The sequence below is a fragment of the Monodelphis domestica genome, chromosome 7, assembly GCF_027887165.1.
Source record: "Monodelphis domestica isolate mMonDom1 chromosome 7, mMonDom1.pri, whole genome shotgun sequence".
Classification (NCBI taxonomy): Eukaryota; Metazoa; Chordata; class Mammalia; order Didelphimorphia; family Didelphidae; genus Monodelphis; species Monodelphis domestica.
In genome coordinates, this window is record NC_077233.1 from 52,360,821 (window position 1) to 52,377,375 (window position 16,555).

The 16,555-nt window shown below is 52.6% G+C and overlaps 1 protein-coding gene across 2 annotated transcripts; it reads left to right on the forward strand.

Annotated features, from left to right (window-relative positions):
• Window positions 1-46: 46 nt before the first annotated feature.
• On the forward strand, window positions 47-16,219 carry IL17RE (interleukin 17 receptor E). 2 transcript variants are annotated; one of them, XM_056804611.1, is made up of 17 exons: window positions 47-3,010; window positions 3,168-3,541; window positions 3,813-3,828; window positions 4,004-4,117; window positions 6,222-6,319; window positions 6,533-6,674; window positions 6,754-6,893; window positions 8,657-8,725; window positions 10,259-10,325; window positions 11,071-11,246; window positions 11,534-11,581; window positions 11,730-11,775; window positions 11,955-12,103; window positions 13,842-13,910; window positions 13,994-14,045; window positions 14,124-14,231; window positions 14,445-16,219. In XM_056804611.1, the coding sequence occupies exons 2-17, from the start codon at window positions 3,410-3,412 to the stop codon at window positions 15,095-15,097; spliced, it is 2,079 nt and encodes a 692-aa protein (XP_056660589.1). In that variant the 5' UTR covers window positions 47-3,010; window positions 3,168-3,409; the 3' UTR covers window positions 15,098-16,219. The 2 variants fall into 2 exon arrangements, with proteins under 2 accessions (XP_056660589.1, XP_056660588.1); XM_056804610.1 differs by having other exon boundaries at window positions 2,773-3,541.
• The last annotated feature ends 336 nt before the right edge of the window (window positions 16,220-16,555 follow it).

Genomic DNA, 16,555 nt, shown 5'->3' on the forward strand with positions numbered 1-16,555 from the left:
ACAAAGAAAAACAACCTGGAAATAACAGAGATCTGCGGTTGGGTGTACAATCCTCTTTTCTGCCATATGGTGTATATGGAAATAGTTCTAAATGAAAAGGGGAAAAAATGCATGAGATCTTGAAAAATAAGCCATTGTGGTATAATAGGGAACTGGAAATAGAGAAGCCTGGTACCTTGTCTCCAAGCCCTGCTGCTGACTTCCTGTGTCACCATGGGGATAAGTGCTTTTATCTCTTGACATCTGAAATACAGGAGATTTCCATTCAGAATATTGGGAGAATAGTAGCAGCTTGCACTTATTTAGTGCTAAAAGGTTTGCAGAGTGCCTTTCATCCACAGTCTCATTTGAGGTTTGAAGTGTTTTTAATCCAATATTTTGGTTAATCAGCTGCCATTTGAGGGGACCTACTTTGTGCTCATCTCTGGGCTGTGATGTTAACACGACACAGAATAACTGATAAAGTCTCCTTGAGGTGAGTTTACCATCTAGTGGAGCAGATGAGATTAACACGAAATTAGTTGACAGCATTAATTGTGTTGTCCAGACCATAATGATGAGAACTAGAGAAGGGTCAAGTCAGTGTGGGGTGGAGTCAGCATGCCTCAGCCAAGGTTGCTTACCCAGGCCTTAGAGGAAGGCGGTAACATGAAAGGGAAGGGAAGGGAGGGAATTCCAGATGATTATTTTTTACAAATAGAAATGTATATATAATCATATGCATTGTCAAATTAAAATACAGTTAAAACACACAATGCTAGCTATGACAATCTTTTTTGCATTTAGAAAGTACTTCAGGTTCTTGGACTGTAAAGGTTTATGAACAAAGTATTGTACAGTACTTTGGGGAAAAGAAACTCGTTTTTTGAGCATTCCAATGACTTGGGAATGAAGAGGGAATTAAGTGAGTTCTCACTTAATTGAAAGACATGATTTAAAAAATGTTTTATTGATGCAGTCTGTTCTACCTGCTATTTCCTAATTGCCTTCCCTGAATAGAAGCCTCCTCTATAACAGGTGTTACTCCCAGATAACCAAGTGAATAATGATCAAGCATCACAGTACATATTCAAAAGCAAAATGGCAGATTACTTCTGTTACCCTCAGTTGATTCAGCCTTAGCAAACGATGGAGACTCATGCTAAGGAGCTGGGTCTTTGCTGAGATTTCTTAACCTTAAGTCTTCGGGACCAGAGGCACAGTGGAAGACCCCAGCAAACTTTTCCCTTCAAATTCAATGTTGGATCTCATGAAAGCTGGTGGTTAGGGAGTCGCTATTTGGGGATCTGGTATGACTGTAGAGGAGAGGCTTGGGGCCCTCCTGATTCCTTCTTGGACAGATCCTACATGGGCTGAGGACCTCAGCTTGGTCCCTAAGTCAAGATTAGAGTATGAAATCTGGGCCTTGTGATTATGACATAAAGAGGCACCATCTTTGAAAGGGGAACCAGCTCACTAGTGAGTTCCTATGGAGACAGCCTTTCTCCTCCCTCGGACAGCATTCTGCTAATTAAAGCCTTGGTTGCAGGCAGCTGGTTCATGCAAAAGACCACCAGGCCAAGAGGCAGGAAGACCTGAGTTCAAGTGTGACCTCAGACACTAGCTCTGTGACCCTGGGCAAGTCACTTAAGCCTGTTTGCCTCAGTTTCCTCACCTGTAACATAGGGATAACAGCCACACCTGCCTCTCCGGGTTGTGGTGAAAATCCAATGAAATAGTATTATGGAGTGCCTGGCCTTTAATGGGTGATACATAAATGCTCATTCCCTTCCTTCCCCTCCTCCTCTACCTTACTGACACCTACCAACAATCCCTGCTATTGTATAAAAGGCAGTTTCCTGTGCCCCACCCAGCCATCCACCCTTTTTCTCTGTCTTCACTCCTTCCATTTATGGGCAACAGCCAAATCTAGCTGCTCATTAATGCTTCCAGACCTCCAACACCATTCTTTGCTAGCGGTCTTCCCCACTTCTGAGCCAGGGGAAAGGGTCCTGAAAATCCTCCAGCAGAGCAGCCTGCCTTCTTTATCATATGCCAGGCACTGCTTGGTACTGATGAGCATCGGGGGTTGAGGGGTGAAGCCACAGGACTGGAGATCCCAGAATTTAGAACCCACAAGTCCAAGTTCCCTGATTTCACAGCTGAGGAAAGGTTTGCCCCGAGCAGAAAAGTGACAAGCCCCCGAGGTCATTTGCTGGAAAGTAGCAGAAACCTCCTTAGGTGGTGGTGGAGAGAGCGCCAAGCCTGGAGTTAGAAAGACTCATCTTCCCTGTTCATATCTAACCTCAGACACGAACTAGCTGTGTGACCCTGGACAAGTCACTTTACCCTGCTTGCCTCAGTTTGCTCATTTGTAAAATGAGCCGGAGAAGGGAATGGCCAACCCCTCCGGTGTCTCTGCCGAGAAAACCCCAAATGGGACACGAGGGAACAACAAAGCACAAACGAGATTCCGTCCCCGGTGACCCTGGTCTAGATGGAGGGCTCTTGGGCCACTCCGCCCCAAGTTTCTGTTCTCTCAGCCGCCCCGGCAGGCTCCCCATCCTCTCCGGATGACAGACGGCCCGGCACATGTCCCCAGACTGTGAAAGGTGGAGGCCAAGAGCGCGTGAATGGGGCGCGTGAATGGGGCCGCGAAGGAGGAAGCTGTGGGGGCGGCAGGGTCCCCCACACACGATGGAACCTTGTCGGCCCCCCACCTTTTCTTTCCAGCACAGGAAGCCGCAGAAAACCAGGTCAGTGAGGTCCCCGGGCCCCTCCCCTCGTCCGGGCGCTCCGCCGCCAATTTTGGAACTGCCGGAGTCGGCTGTGGCGATACGGGGCCGTGAGGTGCCGGCGTCCCTCGGACCCAGAACCCCGACCAGAAAGAGGGACGGAGCTCAACGGGAGGAAGAACAGGCGCTCTGGGGGGGGCACCGAGAGGCGGGACCACGAGGGGCCCCTAGAATTGGAGTGGAGGGCGCAGGGCTGTGCCCGGGAGTGCAGACGGCTCTCCTCCAAGACGCAGGGTGTGAGTCAATCAGGGAAAAGAGCGGAGCTCGGGGCTGGCGGAGGCGAGGGCGGAGGGCTCGGGAGCCAACCTCCACTCATACTCCTCCGTCTGCCGGAGCAGCCCAGCCTTCCCTTCACCTTGAACCCTTTCCTCCACCCACCTACTCTTCCCCCAGAGGCTGTCCTTGGATCCTTCGGGAGCCGGCGGCGGCGGCGGCGGCGGCAGTGGCAGCGCTCCCTCCCCTGCAGAACAAGCCCTAGCTCGGAAGAAAAGGAATGTGGTCTTGCCGGCTGCCGAGCAGCTCCAGGGCAGGCGCAGGGGCAGGCTCGGGCGGGAGCGTCCCGTCCTGACGAGGGACACCTGGCAGCCCATCTCCAGCTATGCTATGTTCCCGGTGCGCTGATCTTCCCGAGGCCCATGGGGAGCCCGGTGCCGGCGGCTCCCCTCCTCGTTCCCTTCCTGCTCCTCCTCAGCCTCTCTCCGTCTGCGGGGATCAGGCCCTCGCGAGTGAGCTGGTGGGGGGCCCCCTGTTTCCAGCCTTCCCGCCCGGTAAGGACGAGAAGCACCGGGGACAGCGCCCCCGCCCCCGCCTGCCCTCCAGAGGTCCTTCTCCGCTTTCTTCCCCGCTGCCCCGAGGTCCCTGCTCGGCCCTGGGCTGTTAGGAGAGCACCTCTAGATCCCCGTCGGGGGTGGGACCGGCAGAGAAGCCTGCCGACTCCTTCTGGGGCAGTCTGGGACCAAGACCCGGGCTCTTACCTCCCCAGTCTTTTTATTAACGCTTCTTTTCCTTCTTTTCCACCCTGGCCCCCAAACACGGCAGGATGACAGTTTAATCGGTGAGTGTTCGCTCTCTTTTTTAAATACTCCTTTGAAGTCCTCAGAGACCCCAGTGCTCCCCACCCTTGAGCCCCAACTGGTGTCTGCTATCGTGACAGAGAAGTAAGCGTCTGTGGGGCCCAGGGACTACTCCCGGAGCCCCCAACCTTTGTCCCCCTTCCTGATCCCTTGCAGAACATCTTGCCCTCAGCCTTCACCAGAGCCGGGGCGCGTCCACAAGGTCACCGTGTTCTCTGACCTGGCGATGCCTGCGCTGTTTCCACCTCCAGCTCACTTTGAACAGCACAGGTATGGAAGGCGCCCCCCTGGAGAGCACCCCCCCCCCCTTGGGACCAGGCAGTTCCCACTGGATAAACCGGGCTGCCACCGAGGCCATTCCTTTCTTCCTTCCTCTTTAGGGAAGGGAGGAGAGCATCCTGGGAAATGCTGTAAGAACTGGGGGTTGCCTGGGAATCTTGGCTCAGACGGGGTCCATTGAGCCCCCGCGTGTCTCTTACAGGAGCCGGGGGGATACAGCCTCATCGAGGTTGTGGAGCGGGCAGGCGCCTGGGGATCTTCCTTTTCTAGATGAGGAAGCCCCAAGCGTTCCTGCAGCGTTCTTAGTTCAAGGTCGCAGAGCTCATTCGTGGCTAAGGCGGGACTTAATGCTGAATCCTCGGCCTCACTTCATTGCTCTTTCTACTAGCTGACTTGGGGAGCCACGTTCACCCGCCAGGGTGAATCTAAACGGATTAAGCCCGTGTCACAGCGGTCCAGCTTTGCCATTCGTGTCTTTGCAAATCTGGTCGAAAGTTTTTTGTATTTTCAGCTTTCAGTAATTCTCCGAGTCATGAAGGGGCCCTTTCTGAGTTTTCTAAGGAAAGCAGGACTTTTTTTTCCAATAACCCTCCCCTTCCGCCTTAGAATCAGTACTCTTTACTGGTTTCGTGACAGAAGCGCTAGGCAATGGGAGTTAAGTGACTTGCCCAGGGTCACACAGTTAAGACGGGTCTGACACCAGATTTAATCCCAGGACCTCCTCTCTAGGCCTGGCTCTCCATCCATTGGGCCACCCAGCGGCTCCCACGCAGGACCTCTTTTTATTTAGCCTAAATTTACCTCTTGCAGTCCTTAAATGGTACTCCTCAACTTGGATCTGGGGACCTTTCTATACACTTTTATAGACTGTGTTAGTCAGATCTGGAATCAAAAGGGATAGAAGAACCTATATTGGTCAAGTCTTTATTAAGACAAGGAGCAGCTAGGTTTCTCCTTGGATAGAGAGCCAGGCCTAGAGACAAGAGAAGGTCCTGGGTTCAAATCTGGTCTCAGACAATTCCTAGCTGTGTGACCTTGGGCGAGTCACTTAACCCCCATTGCCTTCTGCCTTGAAACTGATACTCAGTCCTGATTTTAAGACAGAAAGTCAGAATTTTTTTTAAAATTACCTACTGTATGCCAGATGAAGGCTCAAAATTCGAGGGCCGCAAAGAAAGGCAATGACAGTCCCTATTCTCAAGAAGCTCCCAGTCTAATGAGGGAGACAGCAAATCAATGCCTCTAGGAAAAAGAGGAGAGAAGGCCCCACCATTCAGGGAGGGCCGGGATGGCTCCCAGAAGGCAAGGCGGCGTTCTCGCAGGGCCTCGAAGGCCATCAGGAGGCAGAGAGGATTCGCAGGCTCTGGCCATCCCGCCGTCATCCCAGATCCGGATGTTGGTTCCAGTGACACTGACTCTCGGGCCCAACAGAGAACATTCCAGGCTGGCCGGGGAGGGCAGGGCTGGGGAGAACTGGAACATCCCTCCTCTGCCCGCCCCGGCAAGGGGCCCATCTAGCCTGGCTGATGTGGCCTGGTCTGAAATGGAAAGCGCTAACTAAGAGGGTTTACAGAGAGGTTCTGCCCCCCCATCGTAGTCTCCCTCCTGAGTTTTGAAAATGCACAGCTTTGATTTAGAGCTGTAAGAGGACAAAATGCCAGACAGACAGTGTCCCCTTTGTTCCTCAGGGCCACCCTGGGAGGCTATTGTGATTCATTTTACTGAGGAAGAAACTGAGGCTGGGGAAAGAGGGTCAATGACTTGTCCAGGGCCCTACGGAGGAGGCGGGATCCCAAACCTGGCCTTCCTGACTCCATTTTACCCGGAAGTGTGCAAATGATCATGTCTGGAGGCAGTGGGGGAGGAGAGGCTAGAATGTTGGATTTGGAGTCCACAAGACCCGAATTCAAGGTCTGTCCATGATGTTTATTAACTGTGTGATCTTGGGTAAGTCAAACACCTCTCTTGGCCTCCGTTTCTTCATCTGTAAAATGAGTCAGAGGCCCCTCTAGCCGTCCTTTGAGGGTCCTGCTCTCCCCGAAGGGACTGTCCGTCCCCCCTGAGGACCTGCTTGCTCTCTCCACCCCATTCTCAGGTCTTGGAAAGCACCAGCTTCACCTTCTAGTGCGGAAATCCAACCCGTTCCCCAAGTTCCAGGTCTGCCTGCGGCCCAGGCTGCCCCGCACTGCTCAGGTACGCGTCCTTCCGCGTCTTGTGCGTCCGCTCATCTCTGTAATGTCATCACGGCCAGCGCGCTGGCGGGGGTCGTCTCCTCCCGGAATGTCGTGGTCTAGGCAGAAGGATGGCTTTTTACAGAGAGGGAAACTGAGGCGGGGAGCAACCTGCTGTGGCCCCCCGGGGAATGGGCAGGAGCGAGGGGTCAGACATTGTCTCCTCCGTCCACAGGGGAAGTGGTGGCGAGCCTGCCGCCTGGCCGTCTCCTTCCCGGCAGTGCCCCGCTCTGGGCTGCGCTTGAAGAGGACCCAGCTCGGTGCTCCAGAGGGGGCTGCCAGGAGGCCCCCGCGGCCAGGTTCCCCCGGCCAGAGAGGTGGGCACGGGGGCTGGGGCTGGGCGGCCGGGGGCCCGTTCTGAGCGGGGAGTCAGGGCTGGGCGGTCTGCTCCTCCAGGGCCCGCCTTCTCCTTTGTGCTGCTGCCCGGAGAGAGGGCCGTCCGCGTCACAGCCCCGCCGGGGCCGGACATCCGCGTGAGGCTGTGCCACCAGTGGCCTCTCGAGTGCGAGGAACTGAGCAGCCCCTTCCACAGACAGGTAAAACGCAGCCCCTCGGGCAGAGGCCCCGGGCGCATTCCCAGGAAAGGGAGAAGGAAACAGTCAGCTGTGCAGAGAAAAGTGCTCTCTTCCCAGCAGCCCACCACGTCCGCAAGATAGATTATCTCCATTTTACAGAAGGGGAAACTGAGACTTAGACAGGCAAAGGGACTTGAAAGCATCCTGCCTGCCCACGCACACCCGGTCTTCTGACGCCAAGGCCAAGCACTCTTTCTACGCGGCCAGGGACTTCCTGGAGAAACTAGTGTCTTTATGGTAGAGGTTCTTAACCCGGGTCCACAGGCTCCTACCAGGGGCCGCTCAATCCAGCCTGGACGAATCACTTAACCTCAGTTTCCTTATCTGTAAAATGAGCCAGAAAAGGAAATATCCAGCCACTCCAGTATCATTAAAAAACAAAACTTTAACTTCCATCTTAGAATGGATACGAAATATTGATTCCAAAGTAGAAGAGGGTAAGGCTAGGCAATGGGGGTTAAGTGACTTGCTCAGGGTCATACAGCCAGGAAATATTTGAGTTCACATTTGAACTCAGGACTTCTCCTTTCTAGCCCTCGCTCTTTATTCACAGAGCCACCTAGCTGCCTCTCTGATGCATGGTATTAGCCTTTGGCTAATAGGCCCTAAAGAAACAAGTAGTACAGGAATTACTTTTGTTTTTTCATTAAATTTTATTTTTTTTCAACTAACAAGCTTTTTTTTTTCCATCTTCCTATGTCTCCTCCCTACCAAAAAAAGATAAAGCAAATCCTAACAAATAGGCTTGGTCAAGCAACACAAATTTTTGTCCAGAAATGTGTCTCATTCTGCATATGAAGTCCGTGACCTCTCAGGATGGGTATCTTTCTTCATTATCCATACAAGGAGAATGACTAATCCCATTTCATAGAGAAGCAGAATGCAGGCCAGAAGAGGTTCATTGGTCATCCTGGTCATTCAATGACTGGTACCAGCACTCGGGCCTCCCGACTTCCTCGTCCCTCCTTCTGCCTCCAAACTGCTCCATTTCTGGCCCTCTCTGTCCCCTGTCTTTCAAGGTCAATTCCACCAGGATCTGGCTCATCCCCCGGGGCTCCCATAAAGTTCACCGGGCAGGTGGCTCGCTGTCGTCACCTCTGTCCTATCCTGGTGAGGTGAGCACCCAGCCAGCTTCCTGATTCTGGCTTTTTACATCAAGGAAGTCCGTCTGAGCCCTTCGGGCAGCCCTGGAAACAGGACATTCCATTCCAAGTCTCCATGTCCAAGGCTCTAATCCTCCCATCATTGAATTGCCGGCTTCCCAGAGAGCCAGGCCAGAGAATGGGCCTCAGACCGCAGACTGTTAAACACAGAATACAGACCCTTCCCAGGCAGCGCATTTTTCTCAGGAGAAAGAAAGTGTATTTGGCCGCTCTCAAGCCTGGCCCCTGCTTTTCCCCTGCCCCATCCCTAAGCAGATCCTCGTCACTGCTTTGGAGAGAACTATCTAGACTGCCCGTGCCTTTTCTTTTCTTTTTGTTTTTTTTAAACCCTGACCTTCCGTCTTGGAGTCAATACTGTGTATTGACTCCAAGGCAGAAGAGTGGTAAGGGCTAGGCAATGGGGGTCAAGTGACTTGCCCAGGGTCACACAGCTGGGAAGTGTCTGAGGTCAGATTTGAACCTGGGACCTCCCCTCTCTAGGGCTAGCTCTCCATCCACTGCCCCCTGCACATGCCTTTTCTGAGGCATCTTCCCGGCCCTCCCTTTCTGCTCCTCCTACAGGAGATTGTGTCTGGAGGTCACACCGTCCAGTTTCCCTATGAGTTCCTGCTGCCCTGTCTGTGCATAGAGGTGAGTGGCGGGCTGTTGCTGAGACTGGTAGGGGCAGAGTGTACTTCTAATTCCCCACAGTACCCACGCACGACTCACTGTCCCCGGCCCGCATCCTCTCCATGTTGCCAGCCTTCGTTCTCATTCTCTGTGGGATGTCAAGGAAGGGCTTGGACATCTATGGAGCATTTAAGGTTTCCAAGGTTTTCTCTGTTCATTCTTTTTCCTTTGACCCTCATAACCATGGCTGGTCGGTTCTGGATTGTCCCCAATTTACAGATGAAGAAGTGGTCAAGCAAACAAAGTTCTTGGGTTGGTCATGTCCAGAAATGTGTGTTTCTGCATATCAAGTCCGTCCCCTTTCAGGATGGGTCTCCTTCGTCATTATCCTTAGATGGGCTTAGAGAGGTGGTGGCTTGCCTGGGGTCACCCAGCTGGTATGGGGGAGGGGGGGACCTGAACTCCGGGGTTCCTGATCCAGTGTTTTATTCAACACGACGCCCTGTCTTCTTCGCCCAAGAAGAAGCTCTGGGCTAACCTCGAGGCTGGTTTGGCTCATTTATCACGTCCTTCCTATGACCTGGGAGTTCAGAAGTAGAAGTGACCTGGTCCCCCCTGGGATCATTTGAAGTGGCCACAGCACCCTCCTCCTCACACCTTCACATGGATTAGTTGGTGAAATTAGATGGAAAAGGAGAGATTTCGCAGCCATGTAACATGGTGGAGGAGAAGGGGGTGGGTGGATAACAGACGGTGTATAGGTGAATAAACTAAACAACCAGGCTGGAAGCAGGAGGTTCTGCTGAGCTTGAGGAGAGCACCACATTAGAGCTCTGAGAAGCCTGTGTCAGCAAGGTGGGGGGCAGCAGGAGGGCACTGAATGCCTTAGGAGGAATTGCGGAACTGAGGCTGGAGGTGGGATAGAGCCCAAAGTGTGAGGATGGCAACAAACACAGATGTGACAGTTTCTATAGAAAAAAGGAAGTTAAATGTCAGCTCTTCTTCTTCTTCTTCTTCTTCTTCTTCTTCTTCTTCTTCTTCTTCTTCTTCTTCTTCTTCTTCTTCTTCTTCTTCTTCTTCTTCTTCCTCCTTCTTCTTCCTTCTTCTTCTTCTTCTTCTTCTTCTTCTTCTTCTTCTTCTTCTTCTTCTTCTTCTTCTTCTTCTTCTTCTTCTTCTTCTTCTTCTTCTTCTTCTTCTTCTTCTTCTTCTTCTTCTTCTTCTTCTTCTTCTTCTTCTTCTTCTTCTTCTTCTTCTTCTTCTTCTTCTTCTTCTTCTTCTTCTTCTTCTTCTTCTTCTTCTTCTTCTTCTTTCTTCTTCTTCTTCTTCTTCCTTCTTGTGTTTTGCCTCCCACTACAAATTTTCCCTTTTCTTTAAGGAGTTAGGTTTTCCTGATTCATGGGTCCCTTTCTTGGAAGTTGAGTGCATAAACTCCTTTATCTCTGGCCTCAGAGAACTGGATTGTAATGGGACTAGCTCAAGGGGTTTGGGAGTGGAGGTGGTATGAAGAAATCTGCCCCTCTGTGCATGGAGCCCTCACTCCCTTCATTCCATCAGGCAGCATACCTGCACCAGGACAGTGTTCGAAGGAAGCAGTGCCCCTTGAAGGACCAGCCTGAAGTCTGTGAGTGGCCAACCCAAATCCCCTCCCAGCCCTTCATTCCAAGGATGGATTCCTCCAGATAACTATCACTGGGTCTCAGGGATCTGTTCTGGTTTTGTACTTTAAGAGCAGGAGACAAGATGGGAGCAGCACCTGTGTCTTGGCACCCCAATCAGTCAGTTGATAAATGTTGAACCTTGGCGGCCTGCACGTTTCTCCCTCCTTGTAGCCTAGATGGGGAGGCAGGATATGCAGCGCCATTCACTCAGTGGGTACTCTTTGAATGAGAGGGATAAAATGGCTCACAGTACAAGAGAGTGAATAAGGAAGGCATAAAGTATATGGTACAAGCTGCAAGTGCTCTAGGATTTCAAAGAAGGAAGAATCAAGTGGACTGGAGCTGTCCAGGCCCGCCTTTGGGAGCTGGGCTTTGAAGTGTGGATAGTATCTGAATCGTTAGTAGAGAAAGAATGGAATTGATAAAAAGAGCTGGGACATGGCCGGTGTGGGGAGGTGCCAAGGGGAAGATGGGTGTGTGAAGCAGAGGGTACATATTGGGGAGTTATTACATCCAAGATTGATTGGGTCAGGTATGAAGGACTTCAGAATGGCCTGATAGGCTTTGTAGAATTTGCCCCTCTTATTAGCACCACAATGGAGAAACCTGGCACCGGGGAAGGGACAAGGGGATCAGGGGGTTGGCAGAATGAAGCGGAGAGAGGACTGTGGGTGAGCAAACATCTCACCAGGAGACTTCTGCCCACAGACAGCATGGATTTCTGGAGATCAGTTAAGTTCATTGATCACAGCTACCAGGACCAGATGGCCATGACCCTAAACCTGCGCTGCCCAGTGAAATTAGAGGCCTCCCTGTGCCAGAAACAGAGTTGGAACAGTCCATGTGAAGACCTTGCCAATGCCACAGTCTCTGAGTCAGAGGGGGTAAGGGAGGGTGAAGAAAGGGTGGGGAGAGACAGAGATCGAGGGAGAGGAGGAGAGAGACAGAGACAGAGACAGAGAGAGACAGAGACAGAGAGGAGAGAGAAGAGAGGAGGGAGAGAGACAGAGAGATGGAGAGAGGGAGGGAAGGAGGGAAGAAGAGGGAGGGAAAGAGCAGATTTTTTCATCTTTAACCCTAAGGAAGCTTTTAATACATTGTGGCCCCACAGCTGGAGATGAGCTGTTGGGGCTCAGAACTTCTCCCATCTAACTCTCTTCTCTCATAATAGTGGTATATCTTGGAGAAGGTGGATTTGCACCCACATCTCTGTTTCAAGGTATGTCTTCAGCAGGAGAAGTTTCTGGGAGGGAGAAGAGTTGGTGCTTTGGCTAAAGAGGGTTTGAACAGGTTACCCAAAAGGGGCAATATGCATCTCTTCCCCATCCACCTCCATCCTGGTGACTTTCTTTTCCTCTGTTCCCTAGTTCTCTTTTGGGAATAGCAGCCATGTCGAATGTCCCCACAGGAATGGTGAGCACGTGATCTTCCTCCATCTCCCCCCAACCCACCATTTTAACCTTCATTCAGCTACAACCACGCTAGTCCTGTAGCCCCACCTTTGCTGCTCATCCCCAGCCCCATCCTAACTGGCTGTGCCAAGCTCAGCCTCTGGGACTTGCCCCTTTGCCTCTCATGCTTCCTCTTTATAGCCTCCTCCTGGAATGTAAGCATGGCTATCCAGTCCCAACAACTCGTCCTGCACTTCTCCTCAAAGACCCCTGCTGCTTTCAGTGCTGCCTGGTACCACTCAGGGGTGGAGCACGGTGATCTGCAGCTGCCCGTTTACTCAGTCAGCCAGGTACTAGTCTCTGCCATCTCCTCCAGTAGCTAGAACCTTGGTTTCCCCTGTTCTCCCAGACTCTAGTATTCCCTTCATCCCTTGAGAATTAGCCATGAGCACAAAGTGTGAGGGGGAGGGGGCTGGCAGGGTAATATTAGGGAGAAGGCAAGGACAAGTCCTTCCCTGAAGTACCTTCCTCTATATCTAGGGTTTGTCTCATCATCAGAGGGGTAGGGAGGGAGAGAGAGAGAAAGAGAGGAAGAGGGAGAGGGAGGGAGAGAGAGGAGGAAAGGGAAAGGAGAGAGAAGAAGAAAGGGAAAGGAGAGAGAGGAGAAAGGGAAAGGAGAGGGAGAAGGAGAAAGGGAAAGGAGAAGGGAGAAGGAGAAAGGGAAATGAGAGGGAGAAGGAGAAAGGGAAAGGAGAGAGAGAAGGAGAAAGGGAAAGGAGAGGGAGAAGGAGAAAGGGAAAGGAGAGGGAGAAGGAGAAAGGGAAAGGAGAGGGAGAAGGAGAAAGGGAAAGGAGAGAGAGAAGGAGAAAGGGAAAGGAGAGGGAGAAGGAGAAAGGGAGAGGGAGAAGGCCAAAAGCCATTGCTCAAGAGATAACTGACCAAAAGACTCTTCCCTCCTGCTCTCAAAAACCTGACAGCCATATGTCATACTAAGCCTTCTCCCTCTCCCAATCTATCTTTGTGTCAGTTCTCTACCTATTTTAGATAGAATCAAATCAGGCAAGACTTCCTGGTGCTCTTTGCTGCAATTATTTCCCCCTGTTTTCTTCAGTGATTTTGTAAAAGGGTTTACAACTTTTCAACATCACCATGTATTCTATTTGGGGGGGGTCTTCTTTACCTTTTGTTTAATTAATAATTCTCCCCTGGGCCATAGTTGTGAAAGGCACTTAATGTTCTTTTCTAACTTTTCTATGGCCTTTTCTATTCAGTTTGCACTTACATTTTGAACTAATTGTAATATATGATATAAGATGTTGGTTTCTACTCCAGAAGGTAAGAAGCCCTTACCTTCTTAGTATCAGTTCCAAGGCAGAAGAGTGGCAAGAGCTCAGCAATAGGGGTTAAGTGACTTGCCCAGGGTCACACAAGGAGGACGGGTCTGAGGCCACATTTGAACCCCTATCTCCTGACTCCAGGCCTGTTCCCTGGAGCTGCCCTCTGCCAGATGACTTTCTAATTTTCTCAGTTCTTGTCCAAAGGGAACTCTTTCCAGCAGTCACTTTTATTTTTTGGATTGTCTGGTTCTTGCTTATCCAGTCACTTCCATTAATCTACTTTTTGGGTTTCTAAACCAAAATTCTCAATGATTTTCCTGTGCCTAATCCTGACTAGAGAATTTGGTCCTAGAAGGACACTTAGAGAGAGGCCGGGGCCACCCTCCTCATTTTGTAAGTGAGGAGGCTCAAGTCTAAAGAGAGTCGTTGGCCCTGGGTAGCCCCCCTGGGATTTGAATAGGCTCCACACCACCCAGGTCACTTGAGGTCCCACAACCCAGCCACTGTAGTAGTCAGGGAAGGCTTGGTGACTTGGCTCCATTTCCTCCAGGAATGTGTAAAATGACCACCTAGACGTGGGCCCTGGCACCTTAGAGCCCCTCTTTTTATTGATGAATATAAGCTGAGGCAAACAAGGTGTTATGGACCCAGGTCCCACAGCTAGGAAGTCCCGAAGGCAGGATTTGAACTCAGTTCTTCCTGAATACGCAAACCCCATGGCCTGGTGACCCTGTGTCTTTTGCTCTCACAGGGCCTCGGTTCCAGTCCAGTGAAGGCAGATCTCATCATCCCCTTCCCCAGCTCCGGGGGCTGTGTTATGGTAATATTGCTTTCTCTCCCCCTCCCCCTCCCCCTTCCTGCCCCGCATTCCCCCCATTCTCACTGGGCTCCTGTCCTGGGCAGGTGTGGCGGTCAGATGTCCAGTACGCCCAGAAGCACCGCTTGTGTCCTGACAGTAAGTCTGGGGGTCCGGGGTGGGGGAGGGGATGAGGCGGGGCGCGCCCCACCCTGACCTCACCCCGGCCTGCCTCAGTCTCTCACAGGCACTTGGGACTTGTGGCTCTGGGGCTGTTGATGGGGGCCGCCCTGCTGGTGGCGGTCCTGGCTTGGAAGGCACGGGGCTTAAGGAGGCTGCTGACAGGTGAGGTGGTGGGGCGGGCTTTGGAGATAAGGGGCTTCCAGCATCCGGGCTCCTTTGGAAACAAATCTGCTCCCATCCCAGGACTGAAGGCGGCTTCGGTCCTTCCGCCCCTCCCCCCGGGGGGCCTTCCCCGGCCCGAGCTCGGCTGGAGGTGGGGGAGAGAGGGGAGGGAGGGAGCGCTCCGGCGCCCTAGCTCTGCCCCTCTCCTCACAGGCCCCGGTCGGCCCAGGCCGGTGCTGCTGCTCTACTCTGCGGACTCGGAGGCTCACCGCCGTCTGGTGGGCGCCCTGGCGGAGCTGTTGAGGGCGGCCCTGGGAGGCGGCGGCGACGTGATCCTGGACTTATGGGAGGGCGAGCGCGTGGCCCGCCTGGGGCCCCTTCCCTGGCTGTGCGGGGCCCAGGCCCGGGTGGCCCAGGAGAGAGGCACCGTGCTAATCCTCTGGAGCCGGACCAGCGGCCACCTCTACCACAGCTGGCGGGCGGGAGGTGGGCCTGGGGCCGCGCAGGACCCCCAGGACCTATTCCGCTCCGCTCTGAGCCACTGCCTCCTGCCTGGCCCGGGCACCGCGGGAGGGGCGCGCCCCCCGCTGCTGGCCTTCTTCACCGAACTCTGTGCCAAGGGGGACATTCCCCGGCCGCTACGCACTCTCCCCCGTTTCCGCCTGCTTGGCGACCTGCCCCAACTACTCCGAGCCCTGGGCGCGGAGGACGCTCTCGGCAGCCCGCGTTGGCTCTGGTCCCGGCCGCGGCCGGGGCCTCCCGACTCCCCGGATTGGCGATGCTATTTGCGGAACCGCCTAGAGCTGTGCCAGAGGCTGGAGCGGGAGGCGGCTCAGACCGTGCCGCCGACCTCGGACAGCGGCTGAGTTGGGAGGCCGTAGGAAGAGAGAAGTGTCCGCGCCTCCCCGTCTAGGGGACTTGGGAAGAGAAACGAGCTAAGGGGAGGTCAAAAGCGCCCCCTGCCCGTCACCAAGTTGGAGCCTCGGACTTGGGCCTCCCACGGAGGGCGTGTGTGGGAGTGGGGAGGAAGGACGTTCGGAGCACCGAACAAAGGGATTTGGGATTCGGAAATCTCTGGCGAGGGGCTGTCCCACCGACTCCCCCGACACAGGCCTTTACTGGCGCCCGCTGCCTTCTCTTCTCGGGGAGGGAATTCTCGCTTCCGTTAGGGTGGCTTCTGGTTCAGAGACCGGAGGTAGGCGTTAGTCTCCGGGCGGAATCCCAAGGGAAAAGACCTCTGGCTGGAGGGGTGAGGCCTAAAATGGGGGAGGAAAGCTGGCGAAGGAAGCAGACGCCTGCGGGGTACCGGCGGCCGTGCCCAGCCGTGCCCTCGACCTTTGCTGACGCCCCCTGCTCGGCCCCCATTAGCCCCAAGCTATAGCGAGGACTCCGGAGGAAGGCACTGAGCCATGAAGCTGCCCAGAGAGCGGGGGAGGGAGAGGCCGTACCAGGCAGTCGTTTATGGCTTAGGATGGGATGGATTTAGGGCTAGGCGAAGCAGCCGTGACGAATAATGCCCGGGAAAAAGACGGCCTTAGAAGCCTTGAGGAATTCATTATCAAGACCATATTCTGGGAGAGCAGACGAAGAAGCACTCCTCCTTCCTCTGGAAAGCTGGGGTGGGGGGCAGTAACTGCCGCTGCCCTTCGTTTTAGCTGACTTACTGGGCTAAAAGTGAGAATTCAACTGGCGGGTGAGGTAACCATTTTTTAAAAGTCATTAGGGGGTGGGAGAGAATTTGAAGCCGAAAATAAAGCATTTTAAATATCTGTTAAATGTAATATATTCTACGAAAATATTTAAAAATACACTGTTAATATATTTTAAATAACTATCTGATGTTCTAGATTCACAGTTTTAGATATTCTAATTTTCTGGTCTTTGTACATGGAAATCATGTTTTTGGATACTTTTTTAGTTCATAATACAAAAAAGCAATTAAAAAAATGTATTGCACGAAATAAAGTGAAGAGCTGACCATCCAAAAAGGCATTGGTAAACTTTTTTTTAATTTTCATTCTTTGGTGCATTTTATTTTTTTTTAATTTTATAATATTTTATTTGATCCTTTCCAGGCATTATTCATTAAAGACAAAGATCATTTTCTTTTCCTCCCCCCCACCCCCGTAGCCGACTCATGATTCCACTGGGTATCACATGTGTTCTTGATTCGAACCCACTGCCATGTTGTTAGTATTTGCATTAGAGTGTTTGTTTAGAGTCTCTCCTCTGTCATGTCCCCTCCACCGCTGTAGTTGGGCACTTGCTTTTCCTTGGTGTTTCTACTCCCTCAGTTTGTCCTCTGCTTATGGATAGTTTTTTCT